This window comes from Enhydra lutris, unplaced genomic scaffold (genome assembly GCF_002288905.1).
Source record: "Enhydra lutris kenyoni isolate GAN:26980312 unplaced genomic scaffold, ASM228890v2 scaffoldscaffold1, whole genome shotgun sequence".
Taxonomy (NCBI): Eukaryota; Metazoa; Chordata; class Mammalia; order Carnivora; family Mustelidae; genus Enhydra; species Enhydra lutris.
The window spans coordinates 40,950,867-40,978,259 of NW_019154085.1; the positions used below are offsets into that span (position 1 = coordinate 40,950,867).

The following is a 27,393-nucleotide window of genomic DNA, read 5'->3' on the forward strand; positions in this document are numbered from 1 at the left end:
TGTTGCCTGGGAACAGAGAGGAATGATAATGTTAATAGTAGCATTGTGGCTCAGAGTCCTCACGCCATCATCCGGATCTCCCTACTGCTATCCGTCCTGAAAAGGCTTCCGACCGCACCCCCTTTGGCCAAAGAATGGTCTCACAGGTGTTTCTTCTGCCTCTACCCCGTTTGCCCTGTGCTGCTCCCTGGGCTCTAGAAACAGGTGGTGTGCTGGTGCCCTCGCTGGTAGAGCCCAAGAGATTCTCTAGCTCTGGGGATGAGGTGGCCACTGGCCAAACGTGGACAAGTACTTGGGTTGAAGCTAGTCTGAGTGTTTTTAATTGTTTTAACCATGGCTGAGGTGTCACTTCCGTAATAATTATTTTCCTCTTAAATATTTCACTTCTTGCCTTTATTTTAAAATTATTGTGATGGGAAATGGGATTGTCTCAGAAAATCTGGGGCTCAGAAATGCGGTAGCTGCGGGTGCCTCACAGGAGTCCCCGCAGAGACTGGGGAAAGGAAGTCTGAGACCTGACTGAGGAAGGGCTAGACGCTGGGCTGGGGAATTTGGAGACTGTTCCGCGGGCAGTGGGGAGCCATGGCGGGTTGTGTGTAACACAAAATGAACCGTTTGCAAATGAGGAATTCTGGGACATCTCATAGGTTCACAGTATTGTGTGACCACTATCTCTGTGGAGTTTCCAGACATTGTGATCATCCCAATATAAAACCCCAGACACATAGAATAATAATTTTGAAGTTAGTTGTTGATTGTTTTTTTTTTTTTTTAATTACCTTTCGTTCCTTATGCCCCTTTCCCTGGGCGTCAAGACCCATGTAGAAAGTTGTTCCTGTTCTCTCCCCCCGTTCCCTTTCTTTCTTATTTTCCTGTCTGTTTCTTTCCTGTTCTTCTTCTTCTTCTTTTTTTTTTTTTTTAAGATTTTATATCTTTATTTGAGAGAGAAAAAGAAAGAAACAGAGAACACCAGCAGGGAGGAAAGGGAAAAGCAGGCTCCGCATGGAGCAGGACCCGGGGATCATGACCTGAGCCTAAGGTGTCTGCCTTAGCACAAAAAACCAACACCGCAATCAGCGGGCTTGTGCAAGGCCTCTGTGACACATGCTGCAAGTTCTATTCAAGACGGTATTAGTAGGGTGAAGGAACATATGTTCTCAGCCTACATACAGCCTCTTCATCCGAAAACCCCTTCCAAGTGGCCCTCCCACCCGATGTCACTTGGGGCCCACCAACCATGTCCCCACATCCTCTCAATACTAGACATCGTCAGGGTCTCGAATTTTCACCACGCAGTGGGCAAAACATGCAATCTCAGTATTTTATTTTACATTGCCTTCATGATAAACATTTTTTCCTATGTTCACTGGTCTTTTGTATTTGTTTTCCTGTGACTTGCCTATTTACAGTCTTTGCTAGTTTTTTCCCTTTAGAAAGAATCTTTCTGGTTTAAAAAAAAAAAAGCTCTTTATGTGTTTTGCATGTTAATTTTGGGGAATTAGTTAGTTATGTAAATATTTTCTCCTGACCTGTCATGTTTTAAAGCTTTGTTTATGGTTCGTTTGTCATGTGGAATTTTAACAGTGTTTATGTAGTCAAATATTTTCATTTATGGATTCTAGGTTTTATGAATTATTCTCAATATTATTTATCCAGGAAAGATGTTATTTTTTTCCTAACACTTTCATGATAAGCTTTTATCTCTTTATGTTTTACATTTGTTATAAAATAGGAACTATACGCCCGTCCTCCCAATGGAAAGCCACACCGTATGTTAAAACATCCTTCACAACGACCACCTTATCACACACTAAATCCTTACTACCTGGCTTTGTCATGTGTGTTCCCATCTGATGGACTAAGTTCCATTGCTCACTTGTCTCTTCATTCCTTGGGGGTTTTCATGCATTTTCTTTCCTAGAACCATTCTGTAATCAGCTTGCAAAGTTCTTTTAAAAAATCTGTTGGAGGGGCACGTGTGTGGCTCAGTGGGTTAAATCCTCTGCCTTCGGCTCAGGTCATGATCCCAGGGTCTTGGGATCGAGCCCCACATCAGGCTCTCTGCTTAGCAGGGAGCCTGCTTCCCTTTCTCTCTCTCTCTCTGCCTGCCTCTCTGCCTACCTGTGAGCTCTGTCAAATAAATAAATAAAATCTTTAAAAAAAAAAATCTGTTGGAGCTTGTGTGTAATTACATTGAATATATGGATTCATTAGAAAAGAAGTCACAACCTTGCCCTATCAGGTCCTTCCATTTGGGAGCATAGCATCCCTTTTGTTTGTTCAGATTTCCTTTTATATATATATATATATGTATATATATATATTTTTTAAGATTTTTATTTATATATTTGTTAGAGAGAGAGCATATGCACAAGCAGGGGGAGTGGTAGGCAAGGCTGAGCAGGGAGCCAAGACCACAAGATCATGACCTGAGCTGAAGACAGATGCTTAACCGACTGAGCCACCCAGGCATCTCTTAGATTTCCTTTGATGTCTGTTTTATGCTGTCTTTTATATTTTCTCAGTATGGTTCTTATATCTTACATTCTTACATGTGATGGAGGTTAGTTACCTTGGCAGGAAGAATCTGTCTTTTCCAGGGCATTTTCTGATTGGGCTCTGTTGATGTCTGGGGAAGTCATGGTGCTTGGGGACTGTTCTCATCTCTGTTTCTGAATTATCTCATGAGTTTTCACTGTTTCTTTAATGTATTCTTTGGCCTTTAGAGAGTCCACATGATTGGAGTACACTGTCTTGTCTGCAAGTAATGTAGATGCATCTCTTCTTTTGGAGAGGACCGATTGCAGGGGATGGGAGCCATTTTGGGTGTCCCCTGATGGTGGGCACCCACAGGGATGTCCATGGCGGGGCCATAGTGGTTGCTGTTGTCTTGCTTCTGATTTCTGAGCATGCAAATCAAAGACAAGGAATGCCGGGAGAAGGGTATCCACCAAACAAGGCCGAAACTGGAGTGGCAGAGTAGACAGGCAGTTGGGTAAAACCAGGTGGCCAGTGCCCAATGGGCCCTCCACCTGACTCACCCACTGCCCCACCTCACAGACCTCTGCTTCCACCCACTTGCGTCCAACACCCAGCATAATTGAGCCAGACTCCTGCTAGCTTAGAGGTAGCCACACATGGGTGAGATCACCTCCTGGGTCCTAATTTGAATCACTGGTGTAAATGAGAGGGAGAGCCCAGTAGCACCAGAGGCCACATCCAGGTTGACCATCGGTGGCCTACTCCCCTCCTCACCCATATTCCTCCGTGCAGATCTCCACCAAAAAAAAATCATGGGTGAATATGAAAAAATGCTTTATTGAAACTATATATTTTATAGCAAAGATCACAAACTGGTACACAACCCCACCCCGTGTTGGATTTTGTGTTCTTTTTGGCTGACATATGTTTTTAAAAATTACGAACCAGCTAAGAGCATTTTTAGAAATTCCTAGACTTTATAAAGTGTTCTGAATTTCTTAGTGTCCCTTGAAAAATTTAAAGACCTAATCAGCTTAGACCTACGTCATCCCAGGGTAAGCATCCCCCTTTCGGAAGGTGTGGTATTTCCCTTTGATGGGACGAAGTCCCCGTCTCCTCCTCCTGCCTCAGTCCCAGCCCGTCCCACTTGCTTACACTACCCAGCTGGCCTCCGCAGGTGGCAGCGCTGTGATCGCTATCAGATGCAAGTGATCTAATTCATAGGCTAGCAACCATATATAGGCCTTCTGGGTACATGAAATAAGAAAACCAGGTTCACCCGACTTGGTCTTTTCCCGATGAACTCCTGCTAGTTCCCAGGATCGCCACTTGCTTCGGTACCTCTTACAAACCATGCTGTTAGTCATCTGATCTAGAAGCTTGCCTGGAATGGACACAAAGCTCACTAAAATGTCAATGACAGAAGAAGCCACCTGACCCACTGTGAAAATCACAGCCCGCCTGGCCTGCCCGCAGGCATCTGGCTGTCCCCTCTACTCTGCCCTCCCATGGTCAAGTCCCCACACAGAGTGCTCTTCCTCCCCTGGGGAAGGCTCGGATTCTGTTGAAACAAGTACGGCTGCATTCCCCTTTTTTGTCTGGGGCTTCGGGCCATGGTGTAAGGGTGCTTCCGTCATAGAGCAGCAGGAGCCTGCAAACGGTGACTTTCAGTTCCTCTACAGAGCAGGGTGTTTACCCCGAACCACCCATCCCCTACTGTCTACTGCGATAAGCCTCTCACCCCCAGAAAGGGGGCACCAGAGGGCTCATTCTTCGCTACATCTCGCTGTGCGGTGGGAAAGGCAAGCGTGTACATGAGGCCTCTCAGAATGAAAGGGAGGATTTTGCCAAAGTTGTAAGTGTTGCTGCACCCCATGCAGTGGCAAACATTTGATGCCGAGTTCTCCAGGGGAGAAAGCAACACCCTGGTTTGCAGTGTTTGCCAATTCCTGTGGTGTAAATACCTCTCACCAGGACTCCCACCACAGTGGCCACATTGAATAACCAGCTCCTGGGGTTCCGGAAGAACTGGGTTTTGAGCCAGGATGAGTTAGCACAGCTGTCGTGAGCCAGCAGCAGCAGCACACCCCTGGCCTGTGTATTACAAATATGCACCTGTTACTGCCCCATGAGGTCTGAGCACCTCTGTGACAGTGGACATCCTTATTAGAGACTCCTATGGCTTGAAAGAGGTCAGCCAGATTACTAAGCACTTCTGCTTTACGTAGAGCCCTTTTAATCCCCAAAACTTTATTTATCAGTTTTACCCATTCCTTTTTTTCAAATCACATTTGGGGAAGATTTTTTTCCCCCTACCTGACTGTTCTACTTAATTTTCTACTCCTCTGAGCTTCAGTTTACCCACCTGGAAAATAGGAGCTGATAATATATTAGCATATTCAACACAGCAGGTTTTCCGTGATGATAAGGGCTCTTACTGACAGAGCCATGCCCTGGGCTTGGCTCATTTCAATGCCTGGCCGAGGAGATCTTAGAATCTTCATTTATGGCCAAGGAAATTGGCTTAGATTGGAAAGTTAAATGCCATATCCCAGGCCATACAACTATTTGGTGGTGGAGCTAAGATTTGAATTTGTAGCTGATGCAGGGTGTTTTTAAAAATGATTTGCAAGCACTAAAAAATCTGAGATTTCATTCAAGAGTCTGGATTTTTACCTTCCCTTGAATATTCTGAAGTTCGGGCAACTTTAAGCCTGTGTTACCCCATGGGGATAGAATTGGATATAAGTGAAGCTGATCCCATCAAAAGGACATTTTTCCAATGTGCCACAGTCCCCACCTCTCCCTAGTGCCTCCCATCATGTCTGCTTCACTTGCATCAGGCTCCAGATTTTGTGCTTTTTACTTACAGGCCCCTTTGCTTTCTAACTAACAGTTACTTCCCCTTGCCACTTCTTCCTCTCCACTTGACCAAGAGAAAAACTGCGACACAGGAGATTTGGGTAATTAATTCAGGTCAAATCAGAAAGGCCACAACACAGGGAAGAACCCATCTTTTGCTCTCAGGCTCCATAATCAAAACCGCAGTGCATTCTCACTATACAGTATTGTCTTACCCACTGCTTTGGTCCCTTCTTGCCCTTTATGCACTTGTATACCCTTCCTTGAATAGGACAACCCCTGGGTGGGTGTCTTTTTATTTGAGTGTGTTCTTACCAAATGTACATTGTTGTCCTTGTGCAATTTTAATTCACTGAAATGATATCACAGCTCTCTGTGTATTTTCTACTTTCTTCACCAAAGGATCTTTTTAAGATCCTTCCGTATTGCATCTTACACATGAAGTCTTTGCTTCTGGTTGCTGTGTGACACCCTTTGTGTACCTTGACTGCACTTTGCCTCTCTACTCTCCCAGTGATGGGCACACTCAGATCTCCGCCACCTCGAAGCTGTGATGGTCATGTGAATAGGTGGCCCCGTGTGAATCTGAGGGCATATGTGCGGGTGTGAAAATGCTGTCTCATAGACAGCACACATACACTTTGCCTGAATTGTGTCTGATGTTCTCCAGAATGGCAACATGGTCTCCTTGATTCTTTATATAACACAGATGTTGAAGGAGGAGTGGAGGGAGAGAGGGCTTATAGATATATAATATCCACTAGTAAATAAGGTCTTTTGGATGGAGTTCAAAACAGACTTGCCTCCTACCAAAGGTCCCAGAACACACAGGCAGAAAAATCGGAGGACAGTCCCCTTTCGGAGTCCCAAGAGCCTAGAACCTCACGTAAGGGACCCGAGACATGGCTCAGATCTTGTGGTGCCACTTACAGGGCAAGGCATTTGGCCCTTTTGAGCCTCAGTTTCTTCCTCTGTAAAATGGGAAGACCAACAGAAGCTCAAGGAAAGTTGTTTGGGTGCTCGAAACATATTGTTCTTTCCTGCCTTCATTCTCAGCACTCAGATAATATGCGATGCATTTTGTCGCCAGAATGCTGAGTTTCTGAGTATGTTCGTTAGGGCATTTTGTCTAGCTGGCTCAGGGACGCACAGGACCAGAGGCCCAATTGCCTGAGTGGGTTTTGGACTTGTCTGTGCAGAAAGTGGAGCAGCTTACGCACCGAGACTGTGCTGAGCCCGAGGGAAGAGAGGAGGGAGGAAGCAGAGACAGGTGTGGTTGTCCTCATGGGTGGCCGTGTTTGTGGGAGGAAGAGGAAGCGAAGGGCTTCCAGTCTGATCAGCTCCTCCATTAAGTGGGGGATGGGGGGGTAGAGATCCAAATTCTTTGCTGTTGGTAAGGGACTTGGGTAGAGGGCTTGAAGGAGAATTCTTGGATCAGCTGTTGAGGGAAGGCTCAAGATGAACGAGGACCGGTTTAGGGCAGTTGAGCATCACAGGTCAAGATCTTCCAGAAGCAGACCTTGACCTTGAGTACCAGCAACTCACTCAAGAAAAGCTCGCAGGAGAAACCTGTACGGGGCTGGGAGACGCAGGCCAGAGATGGGCCAGCCAAGCAGAGGTGCGGGCCAGGCAAAGTCTCAGACCTAGCCTGATCCTCCGAGGAGCTCTGGAGCATGAGTTACACCTCACGGTTTGTCCCGCTTGGAGGCGAAGAGTTGGGCTTTTGCACACGCACTCCAGGCACACGTTGGCACCTCTGGTGGGCACGGGAATGTAGAGCTCTCCCCCATCTCTCCTGAATCTCTGTAGAGGGAGGCAACTCCAGGGCTCGAGGAGAATTAGGTGAGGTTGCAGGGTCAAGTCTTCAGCAGCAAAGCTCATGGCAGATTGCAGGACCCAGGAGGGGTGAGCAGAACCCCACATTGTCCATTAAGCCCTGAGCTTAAAACTGGCACTTTTGCCCACGTTACATTGGCCAAAGCAAGTTGTGTTGCCAAACCCAATGTCAGTGGGCAAAGAAGTAAATTCTTCACACGCTAGTGCAAGATGTCGTGAGGCACCGTGATGAGGGTGTGGCTGTGAACCCGAGAGCAGGGAACAGTCCTCCTTCCCCACCAAGGCTGAAGCCCAGGCTTCTATTTATGTGAGCTCTCGGAGAAAGCGGGAAAGCTTTCCCTGACAGCCTCACTGAGATGCCGGGTGTGGTGCCGTGTGTCTAGCTGTCAGCTGTCACTGCCGACAAGGGACCCATCCTGTCCCAGGGCCTTCACTTCGGGCTTGCGGTCCCCGGATGGGGATGCCACGATCCGAACACCCAGACCACGAGCTGGCAGATGGAGCACTCTCACTGCCCGCGCCCTGGCTCCTGCGGTGGTGGCACCAGGAGAGACCTCAGAGGGCGCATCTAGAGCTGTCATTTCAGTACCAGCTCGAGGTGTCAGTTTCTCTGCCCTCTAGCTTGCAGCTGCTTTGATGTGAGAGGTTCAAAGCACTCTCTAAGCCATTCAAGTCTGTGAGGAGGGCTCGGGGTGCGCTCCCACTGCACAGATAGCTGAGAGTGAAAGGCAGAGATTTGCGACCTCACGATCTCAGATCCCAGTGGGGATCCCAGCTCACAAGTGATAAAGCGTGGGGGTGAGGGCGTAGGGGGGTGGGATGTTGATCTGGCATCTGAGTTTTCCCCGGCAGGAGAGAGCAGGAGGCAGGAGGAGCCAGAGGGGCAGGACCGGGGAACTGGACGGGTGGAGGGGTACAAGCCCAGGGAAGGGGCATGGGTTGAGAAACGGAGATGTTGGCTCTGAGCATCAAGGATTTAGAAGTAAGTGCAGACTGGCGGTGAGCAGAATCCACGCCAAGTCGTTCTGGGAAGTCTGCCCAAAACAAGGCAAGAGAAAAGCCAAAGAACCCAGCTTCAGGAAGGGGGGACTGGTTAGAACAAGGTAGATGGGAGATCCCAGCCTGCTGGCTGGGAGTAAGACAGAGCACCGCCCCCCCACCACCCTACAATGCGTTCCAGGCCGACCTGGCCCAGTGGGCAGCCTGGTGCTTGCCAGGGAGCTGGGGGTGAGGCATGGCACAAGCACGTGAGCTGGGAGCACTGACGTCTCGCGGGCTACAGCTGGTGGGTGTGGGGCTGGGGCAGGCTTGGCAGTCCCCACTTTTCTTCCTTGGAGCTTCATGCCTCCTCTCGTAGCTGCCACATTATTGCCTTCTGCATCTCATGTGAGACCCTGAACCCTGGTGTTGGCTTTCATGCTTCCTGCACCCTCAAACATGTGATTTGGGGGACCCTGCGGCAGGGGCAGGCCAGTGGAGACAGGACTGTGGCCACGGATAAGAGACGCCAGCCTCCCCACCCCCATCCCCACCCACTGCAGCTCGGAGGGCAGGCCTGCTGCCACCGGGAGATTCGGGATTTGAGATTCGAGCTCCTCCCGCGCGCCGGGTTTCACACCATCCATCCCACCCACCGAGCCGCTGGAGGCTGAAGCCTGCCCAAGAATCGGAGAATCGCTAACCACCTGGTTCCACCCTGAGCTGGCAGCTCCCCGTGTCTGGTGTCCTCCCTCCTGTCTAGCTAGAAAGTCCTTGGGTCCCACCTACCACCTCCCATCTTCAAGTTTTCCTGTGGGTGCTGCTCTTCAGACCGTGTTGCTCACCACCTGAGACTCTGTTTTCTCAGCTGTAAAATGGAGCAGTAGCACCCACCTGTGATGCTCAATCTACTGTACATGGGACAGCAGACACAACATACCTGGCCCAGTTCAGTGTCTTCCATTTGGGGAGTGGGGCATCACCTAGGAAGAGCCAGAGAGGTTCCAGAAGCCCCCTCCTCAGAGGGACCCCTTGCCTGCCCCTGACACAGGGTGCACCGTGGGGTGCTGTGTCCTCACCACTTCGAGCCAATCTTCCCCGCCTCTGCCTCCTCCATCCACTTGTGCCGCGTGACCCTCTGTGGTTGTCTTTCTATTCTTGGTCCGTTAGTATCATTACAGTTATCTGAGCATCAAAGATGTTTCCAAGATGTAGTCTTTGTACAGAAACCAACAGAAGCATAGAGACCAGGAACTTTTTTTTTTTTTAAGTTTATTTATTTATTTGTCAGAGAGAGCAAGAGAGCACAAGCAGAGGAAACAGCAGGCAGAGGGAGAAGCCGGCTCCCCACTGAGCAAGGAGCCTGACACAGAACTTGATCACAGGACCCTGGGATCATGACCCGAACTGAAGGCAGTCGCTTAACTGACTGAGCCACCCAGGCATCTCTAGAGCAGGAACGTTTCTATACCACTTTTTAAAAAACCTGACACTCTCGGGGCGCCCGGGTGGCTCAGTTGGTTAAGCGGCTGCCTTTGGCTTGGGTCATGATTCCAGGGTCCTGGGATCGAGCCCCACATTGGGCTCCCTGCTCAGCGGAGAGCCTGCTTCTCTCTTTCCCCCTCTCCCTGCTGCTCTGCTTACTTGTGCTCTCTCTCTAGCTCTCTGTCAAATAAACAAAAACAAAAAACAAAAAAAAAAAAATTTAAAAACCTGACACTCTTAGGCAAGATGCCTTAGAAGCCTCTCTCCTTGGAGTGTGTATGCTTGTGTGTCTGTGTGTGTTTTAATTAAATGGGCTAGGTTGCATAAACTAATTTTTGAAACTTTTTAATTATTGGGGATAACTCAAAAAAGTGTTTCTGTGTAGCCACCGTGTAGATAAGGGTAAGTTAATATGAGGTTGCATAGTTCCTATCTTTGCCTTTAAAATGACTGTTTTGTGGGGGGACATTTTGAGATGCACAGACACCCCGCTTCTCCACATTGCTCCCACTGGTGTCCGCATCTTTAGCGTCTGTCCACACTCGCCTGAGTCCCTCCTTGCCGTGACGCTGAGTGGCCGGCGACGACGTCCATCATTCCTTTGACGGTTATCAGTTGGCGTTCTCCTGTGAGGGAGAGCGTTCCCTTCTCATGTGTTCACATCAGGATGGACTCATCAGCTGCTCGTTTACTCTGTGAATTATAATTATTGTTATTATTCATCTTGGTGCTCAAATGGTGCTCATATAATCGTCATCATTTTCTGAGCATTTCCTTTCTTTCCCAGCCAATGGATGCTCTAGGCCGACCAGATCCCTTTCCTGCCAGGTCTTGGAATCAGCCTTCTCTCCCAGGAACCTGGGTCTTTTTAGCTAAGTGGCTTTTAGCAACCGAGACCTGAGCTCTGAGTGTGCTTGTGGCAACCCGGGCATCTGTTTTGGCTCCCAGGCTCCTGTCAGTGGACAGAGCAAGGACACGTGTGGGGAACAGACATGCACGCTCATACATGCATCCATATTTACCTGGGTACAGGTGAATGTACCTCGAGTGCCCTCTGATCTGTCCCCATCCAATAGGATACTATGGACAGTTCATTCTAGCCTGACTGCATTCCCAGGATGAAGCCTGGCTCCTGTTTCTCTGCATTTGCATGTTTTCCTGGATCTAGCCAGTCTCCTGCTCTGCTGCCCCTGGGCCCCTGGGTTAGGCCTCCTTCTAAGTTCCCACCTGCATCTTCTGCCTGCTGATCACCTCCTTGGCCCCTGCCCCCAGAGCCCCATGACCTTCAGAGGATGAGCAGGGAAAGGAAGCGAACCAATAAACAGGTTTTGTTTTTTTTTTTTTAAAGATTTTATTTACTTATTTGACAGAGAGAGAGAGATCACAAGTAGGCAGAGAGAGCGGGAGAAGCAGGCTCCCCGCTGAACAGAGAGCCCAATGTGGGGCTCGATCCCAGGACCCCGAGATCATGACCTGAGCCGAAGGCAGAGGTTTAACCCACTGAGCCACCCAGGCGCCCCCAATATACAGGTTTTGAAGAGAAGAGGAGAAGGGGAGGGAAGAATAGGGGGAGACTGATGGGCTTTTATGCAGACACATCCTGGGGTCTCTCCTAGGCCATATAGTTGAAGAAGGATTTCTAGATCTCAAGCTGGCCTCCAAAGCACTTTCCAAACCTGCCTGTCCCTACTGTTTCTCTCATTAACCACTTTGCTAAAACCAAAGGTCTGGGGTGTCCTCCCTCGGCCCCTCCCTGACTCTTCAGTCCAGCTCTGGCCCCTCTCCCTCCACTGCACCTCTCCAGTGCAGAGTTGGGTTGCCAGCAACCCCCACTTCTGTCCTGACCTGCACACAGCCAAAGTGATATTTCCAAAAATACATGTCTGATTAAGTCACACACACACACACACACACACACACACACACACACACACGCCGCACGTGCATACGCACTTTGAAATGCCTTCAATGGTTCCAAGTCACCTTTAGAGCAAAATCCCAACTCTGCAAGTCCCCAGAGGCCCAAGAGACCCATGAGCTGGCCTCTCCCCTTCTCCCTTCTTCATCCAAGTTGAGGTCTGCAATTCTTAGAAAGAGGTTTTGGAGGGAGAAGGTGGAAAGGATTGAGAACCACCCGAGGGCAGAAGGGGAGCCGAGGAAAGCATTTCAGGGGCTGGCAGGGAGAGGGGAGGGCCGAGGCAGGGCCAGAAGGAGGTGGGTCCCCGCGGCAGTGTGCAGAGGACAGGACAGGGGGCATCAGTCCTCTGGGGCTGGGAGGTGAGGTTCTAGAACACAGAGCCTGGGCCCGGACATCACCCCTGACCCTGTTCCATCAACACGGTGCCTCGGTGGTTATATGGGAGTCCCGGGTCTGGGGGCGCTCAGAGGCCTGGGCAGAATCTCTTTCTGCCCCCACCCCCACTTCTAAGCTCTCAGATACCCCTCCACTCTCCCCAGAAAGATGGAAACAGTGACACCGGCCACCCTAAGGCCCTCCTGGCTATTTCTTCATGGCCCCCAAATGCCGTGTTCACCCTGCTTCAGACCTTCTAGTGACTTCCTCATCGAACTTACTTGAAATGCTTTGCCACAGTGGAATAATGAGCATGGTTTAGTTTTTGTTTTTGTTTTCCACTGCTTAATACTTTTTCATCATTTGTAAAATGTCCACCATGATTGTATATACTTGTTCATTTCAAACACAGGCTGGCGGAAGCTTGAGGACAGGGTGCCTTACAGCAGCAGCCTCCTGCCTAACCCCCTCAGCTCCCGCTCAGCTCTCCCTCGCCACCCTCCCCACCCCCGCTGACCTCCTGTGCATAGACCTCTTTCAGTTCCCCATTTAGATCCCAGACAGTGCTGAAGTTAGAGCAGCCCCCTGGGAAAGTTGAGTCTGTCCAGTGCTCTGGCCTCCTTGCCCTGCTCGCCCTTCCTCTGCAGGGTGTCTGAAAGTCACAGCTATTTCTGGAAACACCCCCATTTCTCAGAGCGCACAGCCCTGAGCCTCTAACAGACCAGATGCTCAGCTGCCCTTTGTCGTGAAGACCTTGGTGGTGGTATCTTCTGGAGCCCTGGGTCTGGGACTGGGGCCAGCCGTCTTCCCTCACTCTGACCTTCCCCAGGAGTTCTGTCCCTGGGTGAACGCAGGTGCCACATGATAGAGAGAAAGGGCCCTTCCTTCAATTCTTCTGATGTGAGGCCTATGTACTGTCCACGTCTCCCAGAGCGGTGGTGGGGCAAGTCACTGCCCTTGAAGGGGCTTCAAGGACTGTATGAGGCAAAGCCAAGCAGGATCCCTTTCCTTCTGGGACTTGGAAACTTGTGGGAAGGCAGGCACCCCTGGGAGTGGTGGGGAAAGGCTTTGTGGAAATGCTAGTGCTGGAAAGCGCCTTAACCTTTCCATACACCTGGAGATCTTGATGCAGATAGGAGAAGAGAAAGGTCTCTTGTTTCACAATCTGAACTAAGCCCTACCATGTTTTTTCTGTGTGACTTTTGGTGACGAACCTAATTTCATGTCGATTCCACAAATCCCAAAAGGCCAATTGTTCTGGGCCCATGTATCGTAAGTCGACAGGCAGACTTAACAGAGGAAATGCTGCTCCTTGCTTTTTTAAAACCGAGCTGTCTGTGATGTGCTTTAGGTATCCGCTAAAGAGAGGAGCTCATTCCTGATGGTCGGAGAGTAGCTGCAGAGCAGAAATCCAGCTGTCCGCAGGCCCTACCGTGGGTGGGGTCTCTAAGTGCATGGGGCTCACGTTCACGGTGCAAGTGTAACGTGGGGCTGCAGGGTTTCTCTGTTTCAAAATGACTTGATGAATCTCTTCAGGAAGGCAGTGGCCACGGAATGAGGAACAATGTCTGGAGGCCCCAACAGTTAAGGATGAAGGGCAGCCCCCCTTCCCCGGAAGCGTGGCCAGTTCCCCCTCCCAGCAGCCACAGAAGGCCCCAGCTCCTGCCAGACAGCCCTCCTGGGGTTCCAGGGTCTGCCCTTCTGCTGTGCTGCTCCCAGGCTGGTAACTCTCTGCTGCTGCTGGTTCTGGAATGCTGCTCCCCTCTTACTGGTATCCCTACACCCTGTTCATGACGTGATCCCCAGATCCCCTGGTGTAACATGACATCTGGCTCCTGCCAGGACCTGACTGATACATACAACAATCTTCTTGTCAACATTTTGCATTTGGAAGTTGTTCAAAAGGCACCGTGAGGGCTGGGGTCCAGGGTCATGGGAAGGGTAGTCCCCGGCTGCCAGTACCCATCCACACCATTTCTTTGCATCACCTGTCCCAGACCTACATAGGGTCCTCTCTGACCATCTCCCCTGACTCCCATACTGACTCCCCATGAGTCCATCCAGTCACACTTGCTGAGACCCTCCAATTGTCATACCCTACAGCCCCGTTCGGGGGTAAAGCACTAAGCAGACCTGGCCCCTGACCACAGGGTACATAGTAATGTGGACGTGGGCTTGACCAGACACCTACCCCAAAGGCCCTCGGAGTTCTTGCTGGCCACGGTCAAGGCCCCATTTCCTTGGAAGCCCCGACACCCAAACCCTACTCCTAGCATTGACTTGGCCGGGTTTGTGAGGTCTCCCCCAAGTGTGGCTGCCCTTTGAGCAGCCCTACACCCTTGCTGGCCCCCCACCCTGCCCCTTTGGCCACCCCACCTTAACAGAGAGCCTTTCTTGGTCTAGCTTAGGAATGAGAACACCACCGCCGGGCTTCTCCTTTCTCTCCTGGCCGGGTGGGACCTCTCCCTGCCCGTCCAAACACTGCTTACCCCATCACCCTCTCACTCCTTTACCCCGTCACCCCCTCACTCTACCCCATGCCTAGGCCACCTCAAGAACTTATATAACCCTGGGCACCCTGACCTTTTACTCTTCCTGTTTCTATTCTAGAATGTGCTTTGAACATAAGCTCTTAAAGGCATCTCTGCAAACCCCTTCAAATCTTAGTTCCAAGAGCAAATACTGATGAGAAGAGCTCCTCAAAGTTAGGGTCAAAGAGACCCTAAGTTTGTCTAATTGGTACCCTGCCTTCCGCATTTCCTTTGCTTCTGTTCATGCTGCCTGTTGAGCCCCGTGTGTACAGTGAGTCTTCATTCCAGGTGGGACCTACACATGTAGACCCTGCCTTCTGGAGAGTGGCCCATCATTTCCTGGGTGCGGCCCTCTTGTGAGCAGTGGGGGAGGTTCAGGAAGGCACTCCTCCCCAAGCAGTGCCTTTCAGTAGCTGGCCATGGCACTGGCTTGCCCGCCTGTTCCCCCAAGACAGGCTGCCCCACCATTCTTGAGGTTTGGACTCAGCCCTCACCATCTACCTTCCTGGGACCTGGGGACCCTAGAAGCAACCTTGGTTGTCCAGGCCCTGATTCCCTGGCCTCTGTGAACAGTCCAAGCACAAACAGGGTCCAGCAGCTTTGTCTCACCAACAGTGCCCAGCACCTGCTGCTGACTCCCAGGTACCCCCGACCCACCTCCTAGCTTGCTGGATCTGTAGGGATTAGATTCATGGTCAGGGGTCCTGTTCCTCTGCAAGCTTAAGACACCGCATATTTCATCAAGTCCAAGATGCTGCTTTTTTCACACTCAACATCTCCGAAATAAAAGGTGTCCACACCGAATGGCATGTCCTAGTTCTGTTTTAGCCTTTCAGGTCACATGTAATAACGTGGGTCTTAGTTTCTGTGTATCTTAAATTCCCACATCCCATGGGCTGCCTCAAACACACATTCCCGGCTGGGAACTCTCTTTCAGACCCACACATGAGCTGTTTCACTTTGACTTTCTTCGATGGTTTCATATCCTTTTCCCATATGCCTAATGGCTTGTCATCCATGAGCTATAAATTCGTTGACAAAGATGATACTTATCACAGCTGCTTTAATGCAATCAAATTCATCGATCTTGGGTCATGTCAAATTATTTTTGTTATTCTCCTCACTTTTGGGTTTGAACCTATTCTGGTTACTTTTTAAAAGGCCTGGCCGCTGCTGCTCAAATATTTCTGGTTCAATAATACTTGAAAGAGATTGCTTAACATGGGGCTTTGTGACAACAGGGAATTTATTGGAAAGAATTTTTTTTAAAAAGTTGTTAAACTCTATACATTTACCTAATAGCTTAAACCACAGAGTCAAACACACATATGTAGCCTCATGTAGAGATTTACATGTGTGCTGTGAGTATGCACACACAAACACACTTGGAGAGACAGAGAGGCCAAGCGGAGAGCCCTGTGTCAAGGTGAAAGTCAGGTGGACTCTCCGAAGGCAAATGCATCCTCGCTACAACTTGGGGTTAACCACCAGGAACAGGGGCTCAGGGACAGGTCTGAATCCTGGTCCTTTTGCACATGTCTGGGTCTGTCCCAGCCTGGGTCATCCTGCCTCTTTTGCTGTCCCAGTCCCACTTACCTGGAGCCCTGAAGACCCCCAGATCAAGGCACTATCCTAGCCTCTCACGTCAGTCCTAACCACACTGGAGCAACAGGTGTCTGACTTGAAGGTGGGCAAGTCAGGACGGTATAGCCACACTAAACCCAGACCCTGTGTGTTCACCAACCTGGTGGACTGTCCAACCCCCATCCTCTTTGCCTGTTGGCCTTCTTTCCCACATGTGATCGTCCCAGCCCCTTCAGCAAGAAGGCACCTGGCAGCCCCCAGGGGAGCAGTTGGACTTCTGGCTTCCAGCTCTAATGATGGCACCTTCTCAACTCGTTTTAAAATTATATGACTGCCAGGGCACCTAGCTGGCTTAGTTGGTAGAGCATGAGATTCTTGATCTTGGTGTTGTGAGTTCGAGCCCCAAGTGGGGTGTAGATATCCCTTTAAAAAAAACAAGAAAAAATAAAATTGTACAACTGCCATTGATGAGATGGCTGTGATGATAATGCAGGTCAATCAGGCATTTAGTGGGAGGACCAGGACCGCTGGCCTCGGAGGCCAGGGAAGCCCTACCCAGGAGGGGGGGTCCTTTTGTCCCATCCCTGTACCCACCAACAGCCTGATCCTTTTCTCCTATCTAGCTGCCCCAGGCTCACTGCTCCTCCCTGGAGCCCAGCTACAACTTCCTCCTCCACCCAGGGCTGCCACCCCACTCAGCCTCTTCTGTGAGGCAGAACACCTGCCACACTGTCCACTTTGCCCTCTGTGCCAGAGGGATCCCTCCAAGGGGATCCAAGATGCTCCTGGGTTTCTGCGAAGGCCAGTAGGGAGATGATGGTATCATTCCTTGAGACAGGGAACACAAGGAGAAGCAGGCGAGGTACTGGACAGGGAGGACAGACAGGGCTCTGGAGCATGTTGGGTTAAGAGCTGGAGGGTACATCATCTGTGAGGGGAGTCTCGTCCTTGCAGTTCTCCCAACCTGCCCTGCAGCTTGATACCCCCCTGGTGTGGGCGGGGTCTCCATTGGGCAGGGCCTCAGTGGGTGGAGCCCCAGTGAGGTGGGGCTGGCTGCCAGGACCCACCTTGAATTTCTTGCTGGAGGGGAGCCTGGGTGGCTTAGTCAGTTAGGCGTCTGAAGTGTCTGCCTTCAGCCCAGGGCCCTGGATGGCGTCCCACATCACATTGGGCTCCCTGCTCAGCAGGGAATCTGCTTTTCGCTCTCCTGCTACCCCTCCCCACCGCTTGTGCGTGCTCTCTCTCTCAAGTAAATGAATAAAATCTTAAAAAAAAAAAAAAAAGAGGGGGTGCCTGGGTGGCTCAGTGGGTTAAAGCCTCTGCCTTCTGCTCAGGTCATGATCTCAGGGTCCTGGGATCGATCCCCGCATCAGGCTCTCTGCTCAGCAGGGAGTCGGCTTTTCCCTCTCCCTCTACTGCTGCTCCTGCCTGTGCCTGCATGCACTCTCTTGCTCTATCTCAAATAAACAAATAAAAATCTTTAAATAAGTAAAAATAAAATAAGAGTTTTTAAAAAAAAAAAAAAAGAAAGAAAGAAAGAAAGGGAAAGAATTTTTAAAACTGTTTGTGCCTTTTGCAGACTGGCCTTGGGCTGCTGGCTACAGGACGGGAGGGTGTGGGTGTGGTGGACAGACACTGCGTAGGAGCCCAGGGCTTTTTCTGGATCAAGGTCACTCTCTCAGCTTTGTTGGTCTCTGCTGCAGATGGCCTCTGTGGTTAGGTGATGTCCCAGCCAGTTGAAATGTACTTCAGTCTGGGGTTCTGTCCTCAGGCATCCGAAGGGGTCCCCATGAGGTTCTTCACCAAGCTGGACCAGCTCATCGAGTTCTACAAGAAAGAAAACATGGGGCTGGTGACCCACCTGCAGTACCCCGTGCCCCTGGAGGAGGAGGAAGCCGGTGACGAGCCAGAGGAGGAGACGGGTAGGAAGAGATGGAAGGGAAGGCAGGAGGGGGGCACGGGGTTGGGGAGGGGAGTCCTGCGGTGTTTCAGCACAAGTGCTTGTAGATTAAGTGGGTCTGATTATCAGAGGGAGAGAGGGTGACATGGTGACCAAGAAAGCCGGCTCTGGGGTCAGACAGACCTGGGTCGGACTTCCTGTTCCCTAGCTTCTTAGCTGTGTGACCTTAGGTAAATTGCTTCACCCCTCTGAATCACAGACTTCTCTTAAAGAGACACTAAACACAATACCTACCTCTCAAGGTTTCGTCCCGGGAGGCACCGAATGTAGAGCCCAGAGCCTCGCACACAAGAAGCGCTCAATAAATGCGGCTATGTCCTCACCAAAGTCATCAGCTGCGTTTCGCTGTAAAGAGAATGAAGGAGGAAATGCTTGTACCTAACTGGAAGGGGAAGAGAGGCCCCTAGAAAATATATGAGGGTCAAGCCTCTCCTTAAACAGTGGGGGCCACAGAGCAACTAAACAAGAGGCCAGCAGAGGAGAGCACGGTAGCCGGACCCCCCTGGATGGCGGCCTTCTCCCCTCAGAAGTTCCCTTCCTAACAGAAACCCTGAGATATGTAACTGAGCCCCTCACCTGGTCAGGGTTTTTCCTAAATTCCAGGGCCTGGAAACAGGTCCCCTGCTCCAGGGTCGCCCCCAGACACGCCGAGGTCCTCGTGGGCTGGTGCCTGCCCTTCCCTTCCTTGCGGGCCGCTCCAGCCCGGTGTACCTTCCTCCCGCCTTCCCAGAGACCCCTTCTGAGTGGATGCGAAGCCCAGTGGCTGCTTGGGCAGAGGGCGAACGCTGAGGGCCCGGCTTCTGTGTGGAGGACGTGAGGGCCAGGCAGAGAGATTCAAAAGGACCACAGCTCCGTGGAGGCTGAGAGGGACCCAAGCAGCCCCTGCCTCTTCTCATCCCTGCTCCGAAATAGCCAGAGCTGATGTGTGGCCGTGGGGGCCTGGGTCGCTCACTGGCTCTGTGCTGTGGCCACCTGTCCCCCAGCTGTCCCCAGGTGCCCAAGCCTTGGTCTTGGAGCCAAGAAGCTGTCCTGCAGAGATGCCCTCCCCTCCCTCACCCCTGCTGGCCTGGCTATGCTGCCTTTCTGGAAGGCATCTGGAGAAAGCCCCCGAACTTTCCCTAAGGGCCAGGAAGAGAAGCCCAGTCTTGTGACTACTGGCTCCACTTCCCAAAGGAGGTGCTGCTGTCGGCTTTAACTCGACCAGTTTGACTGTCACCCCCACCCTGCCCCTTGGTCCAAGGGGTCTGATTTGGCTCATGTCTTCTCAAGGCACTGCCGGCCCCCACAGGTCTCAAAACACACTCACACCATCGCAAGAACCTCAGGCCAGGGGGGACGTGAAGAGCTTGTCCTCTAAAGAGGATGTCCCCAGGCGGCCCTGTGGTGGGGGCCCTGGCATGGCCATTTGGGGTGGCAAGAGGCTGGGGCAGGAGGTTGTGGACCCAAGAGGCTCTGCACCCTTGCCACTGGTCATGTGTGCAGGACAGAAGTCTGAAGGCAAGTGGGCAGGAGTCCCTTCTCCAGGGCCGAATTCAAGTTGTTTTCTATCTCAGTTCTCTGCGTGAAGGGGGGACCCCTCACTTTCCTTTATTTGTCTCCTAGGTCTGGGAGGGAGAGAAGGAACAGCAGAGGCTGGAGGGAAAGCAGAGGAAAGGGAGGTCAGGGTGGGAGAGAGGGGAGCAGCGTGCCTGCGGCCTGCCTGCTCCCCACCCTTGCTCCCCCATCTCAGGAACTGGGCCTCTGCCCCCTCCAGGGCCCCTGCACCAGCCTGAAATCTGGACATCCTTCTGGGGCCACTGGCTCCACCTGTCCAAGGCCAATAGCCCAGCTGGCCCGTGTTTTCTGAGCACCTCCATGGGACAAACAAAACCCCAGGGCCAAAGACCACTAAGACGAGGTTCCTGCCATCAGCCGGCTTCCCATCTGGTCAAGGAAAGCAGACGTGAGGGACAGCGCAGGCACAGACGGGGTCTGTGACTGGGCACAGTGGCCTGGATGGACCTCGCAGGTCGGGGAGGGGTCCCTCCACCAGGGAGCCCTCGGTAGGTGGGGGATTCTGAGAGAAGCTAGTGCTTAGACCAAATGGCATCATTGCTCTTCCCTTGGGTAGAAGGTGTCCTGTCTCCACCCGAGCTGCCACCAAGGAACATCCCTTTATTTGCTGGGCCATGTGAGGCCAAAGACGTCCCTCTCTCCAGCGAGAATGTGAGAGCCACCGAGGTCAGCAAGCCAAGCCTTTCGGAAACACTGTTCCAGCGGCTGCAGAGCATGGACACCAGTGGGTGAGTTCCCACCTGGCGGGCCTCTCCAAGGCTGACCTTCGGTGCCACAGCCCCTGGGCAGCTCCCTCTGTGCTCGCTCCCCAGGGTGCCACCTCCTTGCTAGGACAGCTTGTCCTGGAGCACCTGCCCACCTGCCCCCGGGCTCCCAACGTTAGCTCTGAGGAGGCCTGGGTCACTCCTCTGCTGCCTGGGCACAGGGTGCTCGGCTCAACTGCTCTGCCTGGCAGGAGCTGGTTCTGGAATGACCTAGAGTTCTCAGCTGCAGAGATGTGGCCCTGCTTCGGGGCTAAGGGGCCTCTGCTGGGATCCCCTTCCTGGGGCTTGCTGAGAACTCCATATGTCATCCTTCCCCATTACGGATAGCTCTACTGCCATGGGGTCTACTGAGGCAGATGGCCCGAGGCCAGGAGGGGTTTACACTATAGCCTGGACCTGCCACTCAGCCCTGTCCTGCTCTGGGATCTCTGCCAGGGGAGCCACCTTCCTTGTCACCAGAAATAGGCCGGAGCAGTATTTCCGTGTGTAGTATAGACTATTGTCTACACCGCAACACGCTCCTTTTTTCATGGGAGACGCAGTCATTCTGCTACTTTAGGTTTTCCTCGCTCTGATCCGGAACTCTCCGGATCTCCTCCCGTAGGTAGGCCCACCCTGGCTCCTGCTGGTCCATGCCCGGGGGGTCTGGCAGCTTCTTGCTGTGTACTCCTGTTTCTCTCCGATCAGGCCCAAGAGGGGCGCATGGGACTGTCACCTGGAAGGGGTGTTAGTTGCCTTGCACACCACAGGCCCTGAAAGCGAGATGGGGCAGGGGGATGGCTGCAACCGGAAGGGAGCTCCGTGAGCAGGGCTGTGTCCCCACGCCCCGCACATTGCCTGGCACGGAGTAGGCCCCCTCCCGATGTGTGTTGCATGACTTAATAAGTTAGTATGCGGTGACTTCCGTGCATTAAAAATTTAAAAAGTTTTTTTGTTGTTGTTTCTTTGTGAGAAAAAGCAACCCCCCCACCCCACCCCCCACCAAGAATATCCTAACGGGTTGGTGGGGGTGGTTAATGCAACATCTCCAGCTTAGGGCTTCTCTCCTACCATCCAGTTTGGCAAAATGCAAAGGAAATGCCTGAAAGTACACACAAGCCAGCTGGTTGCTAAGATACCTGCTGTTTTTATAATTCCTCTTTGAATATCCTTTGATTCTTCTCTAGGCCCACCAGGTCCTTTTCTATGCACACTCCTTGCAATACTTGGGTTATTTATCAAATAGCTAAGTAGCCAATGTTTTGATGACATGGGTGTGTTGCCATGATTACCCTATAGACATATGTAAATAACAACCCCTTATTCAACTCTTCCCATTGTTGAGTTCCCTTGAGTTTCCACCTCTCTCCAGGGGTAGGTGCTCTAGAGCGTGAGCAAAGGAAATAAGCAAGGACGCTCAGTTGGTGCCCCGATCTGACGCCTCCTTCTGCCTCCCCTCCATCCCTCCTCTCTAGGGACGGGGGTTCTCTGGGGCCTCCAGGCTCAGTGGGGGCAGGACGAGATAGGCAGCCAAGCCTCTGTGCAGCCTCATGAGAGGGGCAGGGGCAATTGGGGGCTTGTGTGCTCTCCCTGTTCCGGCTCCTCATGTCATATACAGCAGTGGAAACCTCCTAAAACCTCTGGCAAGAGCTTGGCATAAGTAAATGGAGCATGGTGACAGGGGATAAGGGTAGCAGCGACACAGTGCTTGTCCTCAGTGCTCCTCTGGGTCCTGACAAACCCAGATTCTGCCTTGTGTTTGAAGAGAGAGAGTAAGCAAGTGAGAGAGAGAGAGAGAGAGACAAAAGAGAATGTGCGTGCACTTGCACAAGTGGGGAGGGGCAGAGGGAGAAGCAGACTCCCCACTGAGCAGGAAGCTTGGGGGGGGCGGGGGGGAGTTGTCCATCCCAGGACCCTGGGATCATGATCTGAGCTGAAGGCAAATGCTTAACTGACTAAGCCACCCAGGGGCCCCTAGATTATTCTTCTTAATTGTAAGATAACCTGCCCGGTCTTTTGTGCAAGTTGATTACATCTAATCAGTTAGGTTGTAGTTAATAGTTATGGCAAGATTGCTGGAGGAAATCAAACTTCTCTGATGAACAGAGTTCACATCTTTATGTCACCGCTCTCCTACAATGAACGTCTTAACAAAGACAGCTTCCTGCAGCAAGCACTCGTGGTCTCAGATTTAAGAGTCAATAGTCATTAGAACTGTTAAAATACATATGTTAATACCATGGGAGCGACTTTGTCCTTTTCAGAAATAGACTTGGGCAGAAACTGGATTTTTAGACCATCAAAACCCAGAATGAATGTAGATTAACATTCAGTTTTAGGAAGGCGATGGGCATGTAAATCGTTTTCAGTCTAAAGAAGTCAAAATGGCCAATGGCCCTTCCAGTCTGGAGAGCAGGAGCTTTTCATTCTTTCAGAGATCCTCTAGGGGGAAAACCCGTGTCCTCCAGCTCCAGCTTGATTAAATGTCAAGGCTAGAGCAAAGATTTTTAAAGCTTGTAATAGTTTTTTCACCCAGGTAGATCTACAACCTTCTCCTCAGTTTGCTCGTCTGTAAAATAGGAAGGATCATAACAGCTGTGTCCTAACGTTGGTTTGGGGACCCAAGGGGAAATGGGCACGAGGTGCTAGGCAGAGTAAGTGTAGGGTTATGCCCAGGAAATAGTTGCTGTGACTCTGACTGCAGTCACTACAGGAACAAAGACTCACTCACAGTTACCTGGAACAAACAATGGTGCTGGGCAAGAGAACGTAGAGGGACCATCAGACCTCCGAGATAGCCCTAGTGCCATCCAGCTTGGGCTCTGCCTCCCCGGGGGCCACTGTGTGCAGTGAGCTTGCCCTGCCTGTGTGTGCCTCACCCACCCAGGAACCGAAGGGGCTGGGCCAGAGCCCCAAGAGGGAGGACAGGGCACCTGGGCCCACTACCATATTCCCAGCCCATCACCCACCACACAGACTTCCCCATGGACCCCAGGACAGCTCAGAACGTCCTCAGCACAGAGCTCCAGGTGGCCTTCGGCCATGACTTTGGAGTTGGTATGTGACCTAGAGCCATTTGCCATCTCTCCACTAAGCATCCCTCGGCCCCCTGATGCTGTCTTTAGAAGTAAATGAGGTAGGGAAACAAGTCTGCTGACCGTTTCTCAAGTTGCTTTGTCTCCTTCATAAAGGATAAGCATTTCTAGGGTCGCCTGGGTGGCTCAGTGGGTTAAAGCCTCTGCCTTCGGCTCAGGTCATGATCCCAGGGTCTTGGGATAGAGCCCCACATTGGGCTCCCTGCTCAGCAAGGAGCTTGTTTCCCCCTCTCTCTCTACCTGCCTCTCTGCCTACTTGTGATCTCTGTCTGTCAAATAAATAAATAAAATCTTTAAAAAAAAGATAAGCATTTCTAGCCAGTATCCCTTCCTTCCAAGTATGGGCTTGGGAAAAAGCCTTTATGGGTGGGTGAAGAGGCATCCTCCCTCCCCCATCCTTTATTTAACCTTGCTCGGACTGATTCTCTAGCCCTCGGTGAGACCAGGGGTGCCATCTGGGAGCGTGCCCATGTTCTCCTGAAGGACAGTGTCTCAGCCAGAGACACTGACAATGAAAATTTCCTCTTTCACGGTTGGTGTTTGTGGCCAAAGGCACAGAAGAGGCATGTTTCTCTTTCTTTTATTTTCAGACTTCCAGAAGAGCATCTTAAAGCCATCCAAGATTATTTAAGCACTCAGCTCGCCCTGGATTCTGACTTTGTGAAGACGGGCTCTAGCAGCCTCCCTCATCTGAAGAAACTGACCACGCTCCTGTGCAAGGAGCTTTATGGGTAATGGCTCTGTGGGTCAGGCAGCTCCCGGGGATGTGGGGGGTTGGGGGCACGGTCCCCAACGAGAGAAGCAGCTCATTAGAGTGACCCCTGCCCTCTGCCTGGCTCTCCAGATGCCTCTGATGTCCTCAGAATAATTGGGCAGTTGGCAGGGTTAGAAATCTTTGTGGTGGTTGCAAGGTTTTGTTTTCATGGTATTCGAGCTGTGGCTTTCTTTCTTTTTTTTTTTTTAACTAAAGTTAATTTGAGGCCAGTTGCTGTGGGAGGGGGTGAGTAGGAGGACACGGCTGGCCCTTTTACACTTGCTCAAGATCCAGCAGTAAGTCTGCCTTCTTGCTGCAGCTGGTACATTGGACAAGTCCATGAGCGCTCCCAGAGGAAATAAATTGAAGGCAGCCGACGTTCTGCCTGGGAGGCTGATGCCGGTGATGGCAGTTTGGTAGAGCAAGCTAATGCACCCAAACTTTCGATTTCCGACACCGAATTTACTGAATGACCAATTGGTAGAAGTTCCGATGTCTTTTAGATTTTTAGAATTTTTCGTTTTACCTTATTGAAAGCTAAGATTAACTTCAAGTTTATTTACATTTTAATTGTAAAAAGGGCAAAATTAAGGCTGCAGTGCTATCCGAAGAACTGACAGAAGGCTATTGGAAATGCTTGAAAAATGGGCGCCTGGGTGGCTCAGTCGGTTAACTGTCTGCCTTCGGCTTAGGTCACGATCTCAGGGTCCTGGGATTGAGCCCAGCATCAGGCTACCTGCTCAGTGGGGAGTCTGCCTCTCCCTCTCTCACTTCCCTTGTTTGTGATCCCTCACTGTGTTTCTCTCTTTCTCTTTCTCGCTGTGTCTCTCTCTTTCTCAAATAAACAAAATCTTTAAAAATATAAATAAATAAATAAATAATAAAGGATATTTTTTTAAAAAATGCTTGGAAATAGAAAACCCCATTCAAAAGGCATCTGAGAGAAATCCTAAGGAGCCGAAAGAATCCCATCATAAATGAAGGGTCAACATTTTGGTTGGAAAAATAGCATTTTCTGTGGGTGAGACTCTCTCAGACTATATAAAGTTTTGTATTTTATTATTAATGTACAGCAGCCTCAGAACTCTCTTGTCAGTTTCTCTGCGGCCGTATCCATTTTGGCTTAGTTAATACGCAAAAACAAATCTTTCATCATCAGTAATCCAATTGAACTTTCCTCCTTTAAAAGCACAATCCGTACATTTGGTAAATGTAACAAATAATTTCCTTGGTAAATGGAGCACTCATCGAATTGGCCAGTCAGGTCTCATTTCAGTGAATTGGCTTTCAGCTCACACTGTCTCAGCCAATTGGACCTGGAGCCATCATTTTTAGAGATTTCCTTGGAGAGCTATTTTCCCATTTGATGCTGTTGTTATAAATCATGTATCACGAGGGAAAACACACACACATGGCACTTTCTTTTTAAGAGACACAGTTTCATGAAGACAGAATGAGCTGTTTGTGTTCTGATGGACGTCCTGTTTTTGCTGCTTCCTTGTTTGGGAGGAAATATCTCTCCTGGTCTCTCCACTGGCCTCCTCCACTCACAGGGTACTTCTGCATCCCCCCACCTGTGCTACTGGATCGGGACACCTTATTTTATGCACACAGCAGCTTCCCCAGTGGCCTACTTCTCTGTGCTCTGGGGAAAAGCTTCCTTTGTCTTGTTGCTCTTCCACATCTCTATTTATGGGAGAGTTAACTTCTAGCTAGAATTAGGGACACTGTAATGTCCCCTGCACACCTGTCTGTCCTCACCCTTATAGGCAAAAGCATAGCCGGGCTTGGAGACTTGGTTAACTAGGGACTGGAATTTTAGAAAATCTGACATAGAGGCAGTTCTGTCTCCCAATCCTTAACCATGAACTTGTTGTTTTCAAACTACTTTGTTTGGAACAGGGGTTCAGTTCATTCACTCATTCCTTCAGTTATTTACTTAACAAATAGGTATGCCTCCTCTGAACTCTGTGCTGGGTACTAGGATATAGTCGTGAACACAATGCACAAGATTTCTGTTCTTTTAGACCTTGTTGGAGCAGATGTCTTAGTGAAGGGCACAACAGTAGATTGTCTGTAAATAAAGATAATTTTAACAAACATTATGACAAAATAAAACAGGCTCAAGTGACAGAGACATTGGGTGGGAGGTTCCCAGTGTCTCTGTGGGTTAAGGAGGCCTCTCTGAGGTGGTGTTGGAGCTGGGACCCTGGGGACAAGGGGGAGCTAGCCATCCAGCACTGTAGCAGACAGATGTCAAGAAGAAAGGTCCTGAAGCAGGAATGAGGCCAGCCTGCGAAGAAGAGAAAGTCTGTGTGGCTGGAGCATAATGAGGGAAGGAAAGTGTTAGGAGCAGAGGCTGGGGAGAGGCAGGCATAGAGTGGGCCAGACCCAGGATGAATTTTAGTTCAGTCTGAGTTTTAGATAAATCACAAAAAGTTTTTTTAGGATGAGTATATCCCATGTGCAGCTGGGATATACTTATACTAGTAGATGATCCATCTTTATCTGAAATTCAAATTCAGCTAGGTGTCCCATGTTTTATCTGGCAATGTCAAGCAGGAGCCACCACATGTATACCTCACAAGACTCTAGAGATTTTAGACAATTGTGCCATGATCCAAGCTGGCAGTGGAGCATGGATTTCAGGAGGCTGACCCAATGCAGGGAGAGCAGTTCTGAACTTGGGAGTTGTGACATGTGGGCAGTTCGTGAGCAGGAAAGGCAGGGATCTGTGTCTGTTCTGCTTCCTGCTGAGTCCCGGGGTTGAGGACAATGCCTGGCACAGGAGAGTGGCTGATAGATCTTAGTTAAATGTGATGACCCAAGGGCGTGTGGGCATGCAGGCGCTGAGAGTGGTGTGACCTGGCATATGTGTGGGTGGTCGAGTGGCCATACTCGCTGCCTGTGTGGATATAGGGTCTGGGGAAGAGGAACCCTGGGTTTTGGTGAAAGCAGCCGAGTGGGTGATGATGCCAGTTACTAAAAAATAAGAGGTTGAGGGGGAGGGCGTGGAGCTGGGGGAGGTCTTCGTCTGAGCTCTGAGGCAACCCAGCAGCTGAACCACCAACAGCGAAGTTATGCTAGAACTTTTGCGCCCCCAAGACCTCAGGCCTGGGTCTCCATTTGGGACTCATCAGCCTGCAGTTGGCACTTCAAGCCGAGAGACAAGTGGGGTGAGGTCACCACAGGGGGAAAGCGAAAGGAGATGGGGTCCAGGCTGGACATTTTGACGTG

The 27,393-nt window shown here is 50.8% G+C and overlaps 1 protein-coding gene across 1 annotated transcript in view; it reads left to right on the forward strand.

Annotated features, from left to right (window-relative positions):
- The window catches only part of LOC111153162 (inositol polyphosphate-5-phosphatase D), a 108,377-nt gene that overhangs the window by 28,067 nt on the left and 52,917 nt on the right, over positions 1-27,393 (forward strand). The window contains exons 3-5 of the mRNA XM_022512016.1: positions 17,822-17,972; positions 20,121-20,292; positions 23,993-24,133. Coding sequence (XP_022367724.1) covers positions 17,822-17,972; positions 20,121-20,292; positions 23,993-24,133 — 464 coding nt within the window. The remainder of the gene's footprint in view (positions 1-17,821; positions 17,973-20,120; positions 20,293-23,992; positions 24,134-27,393) is intronic.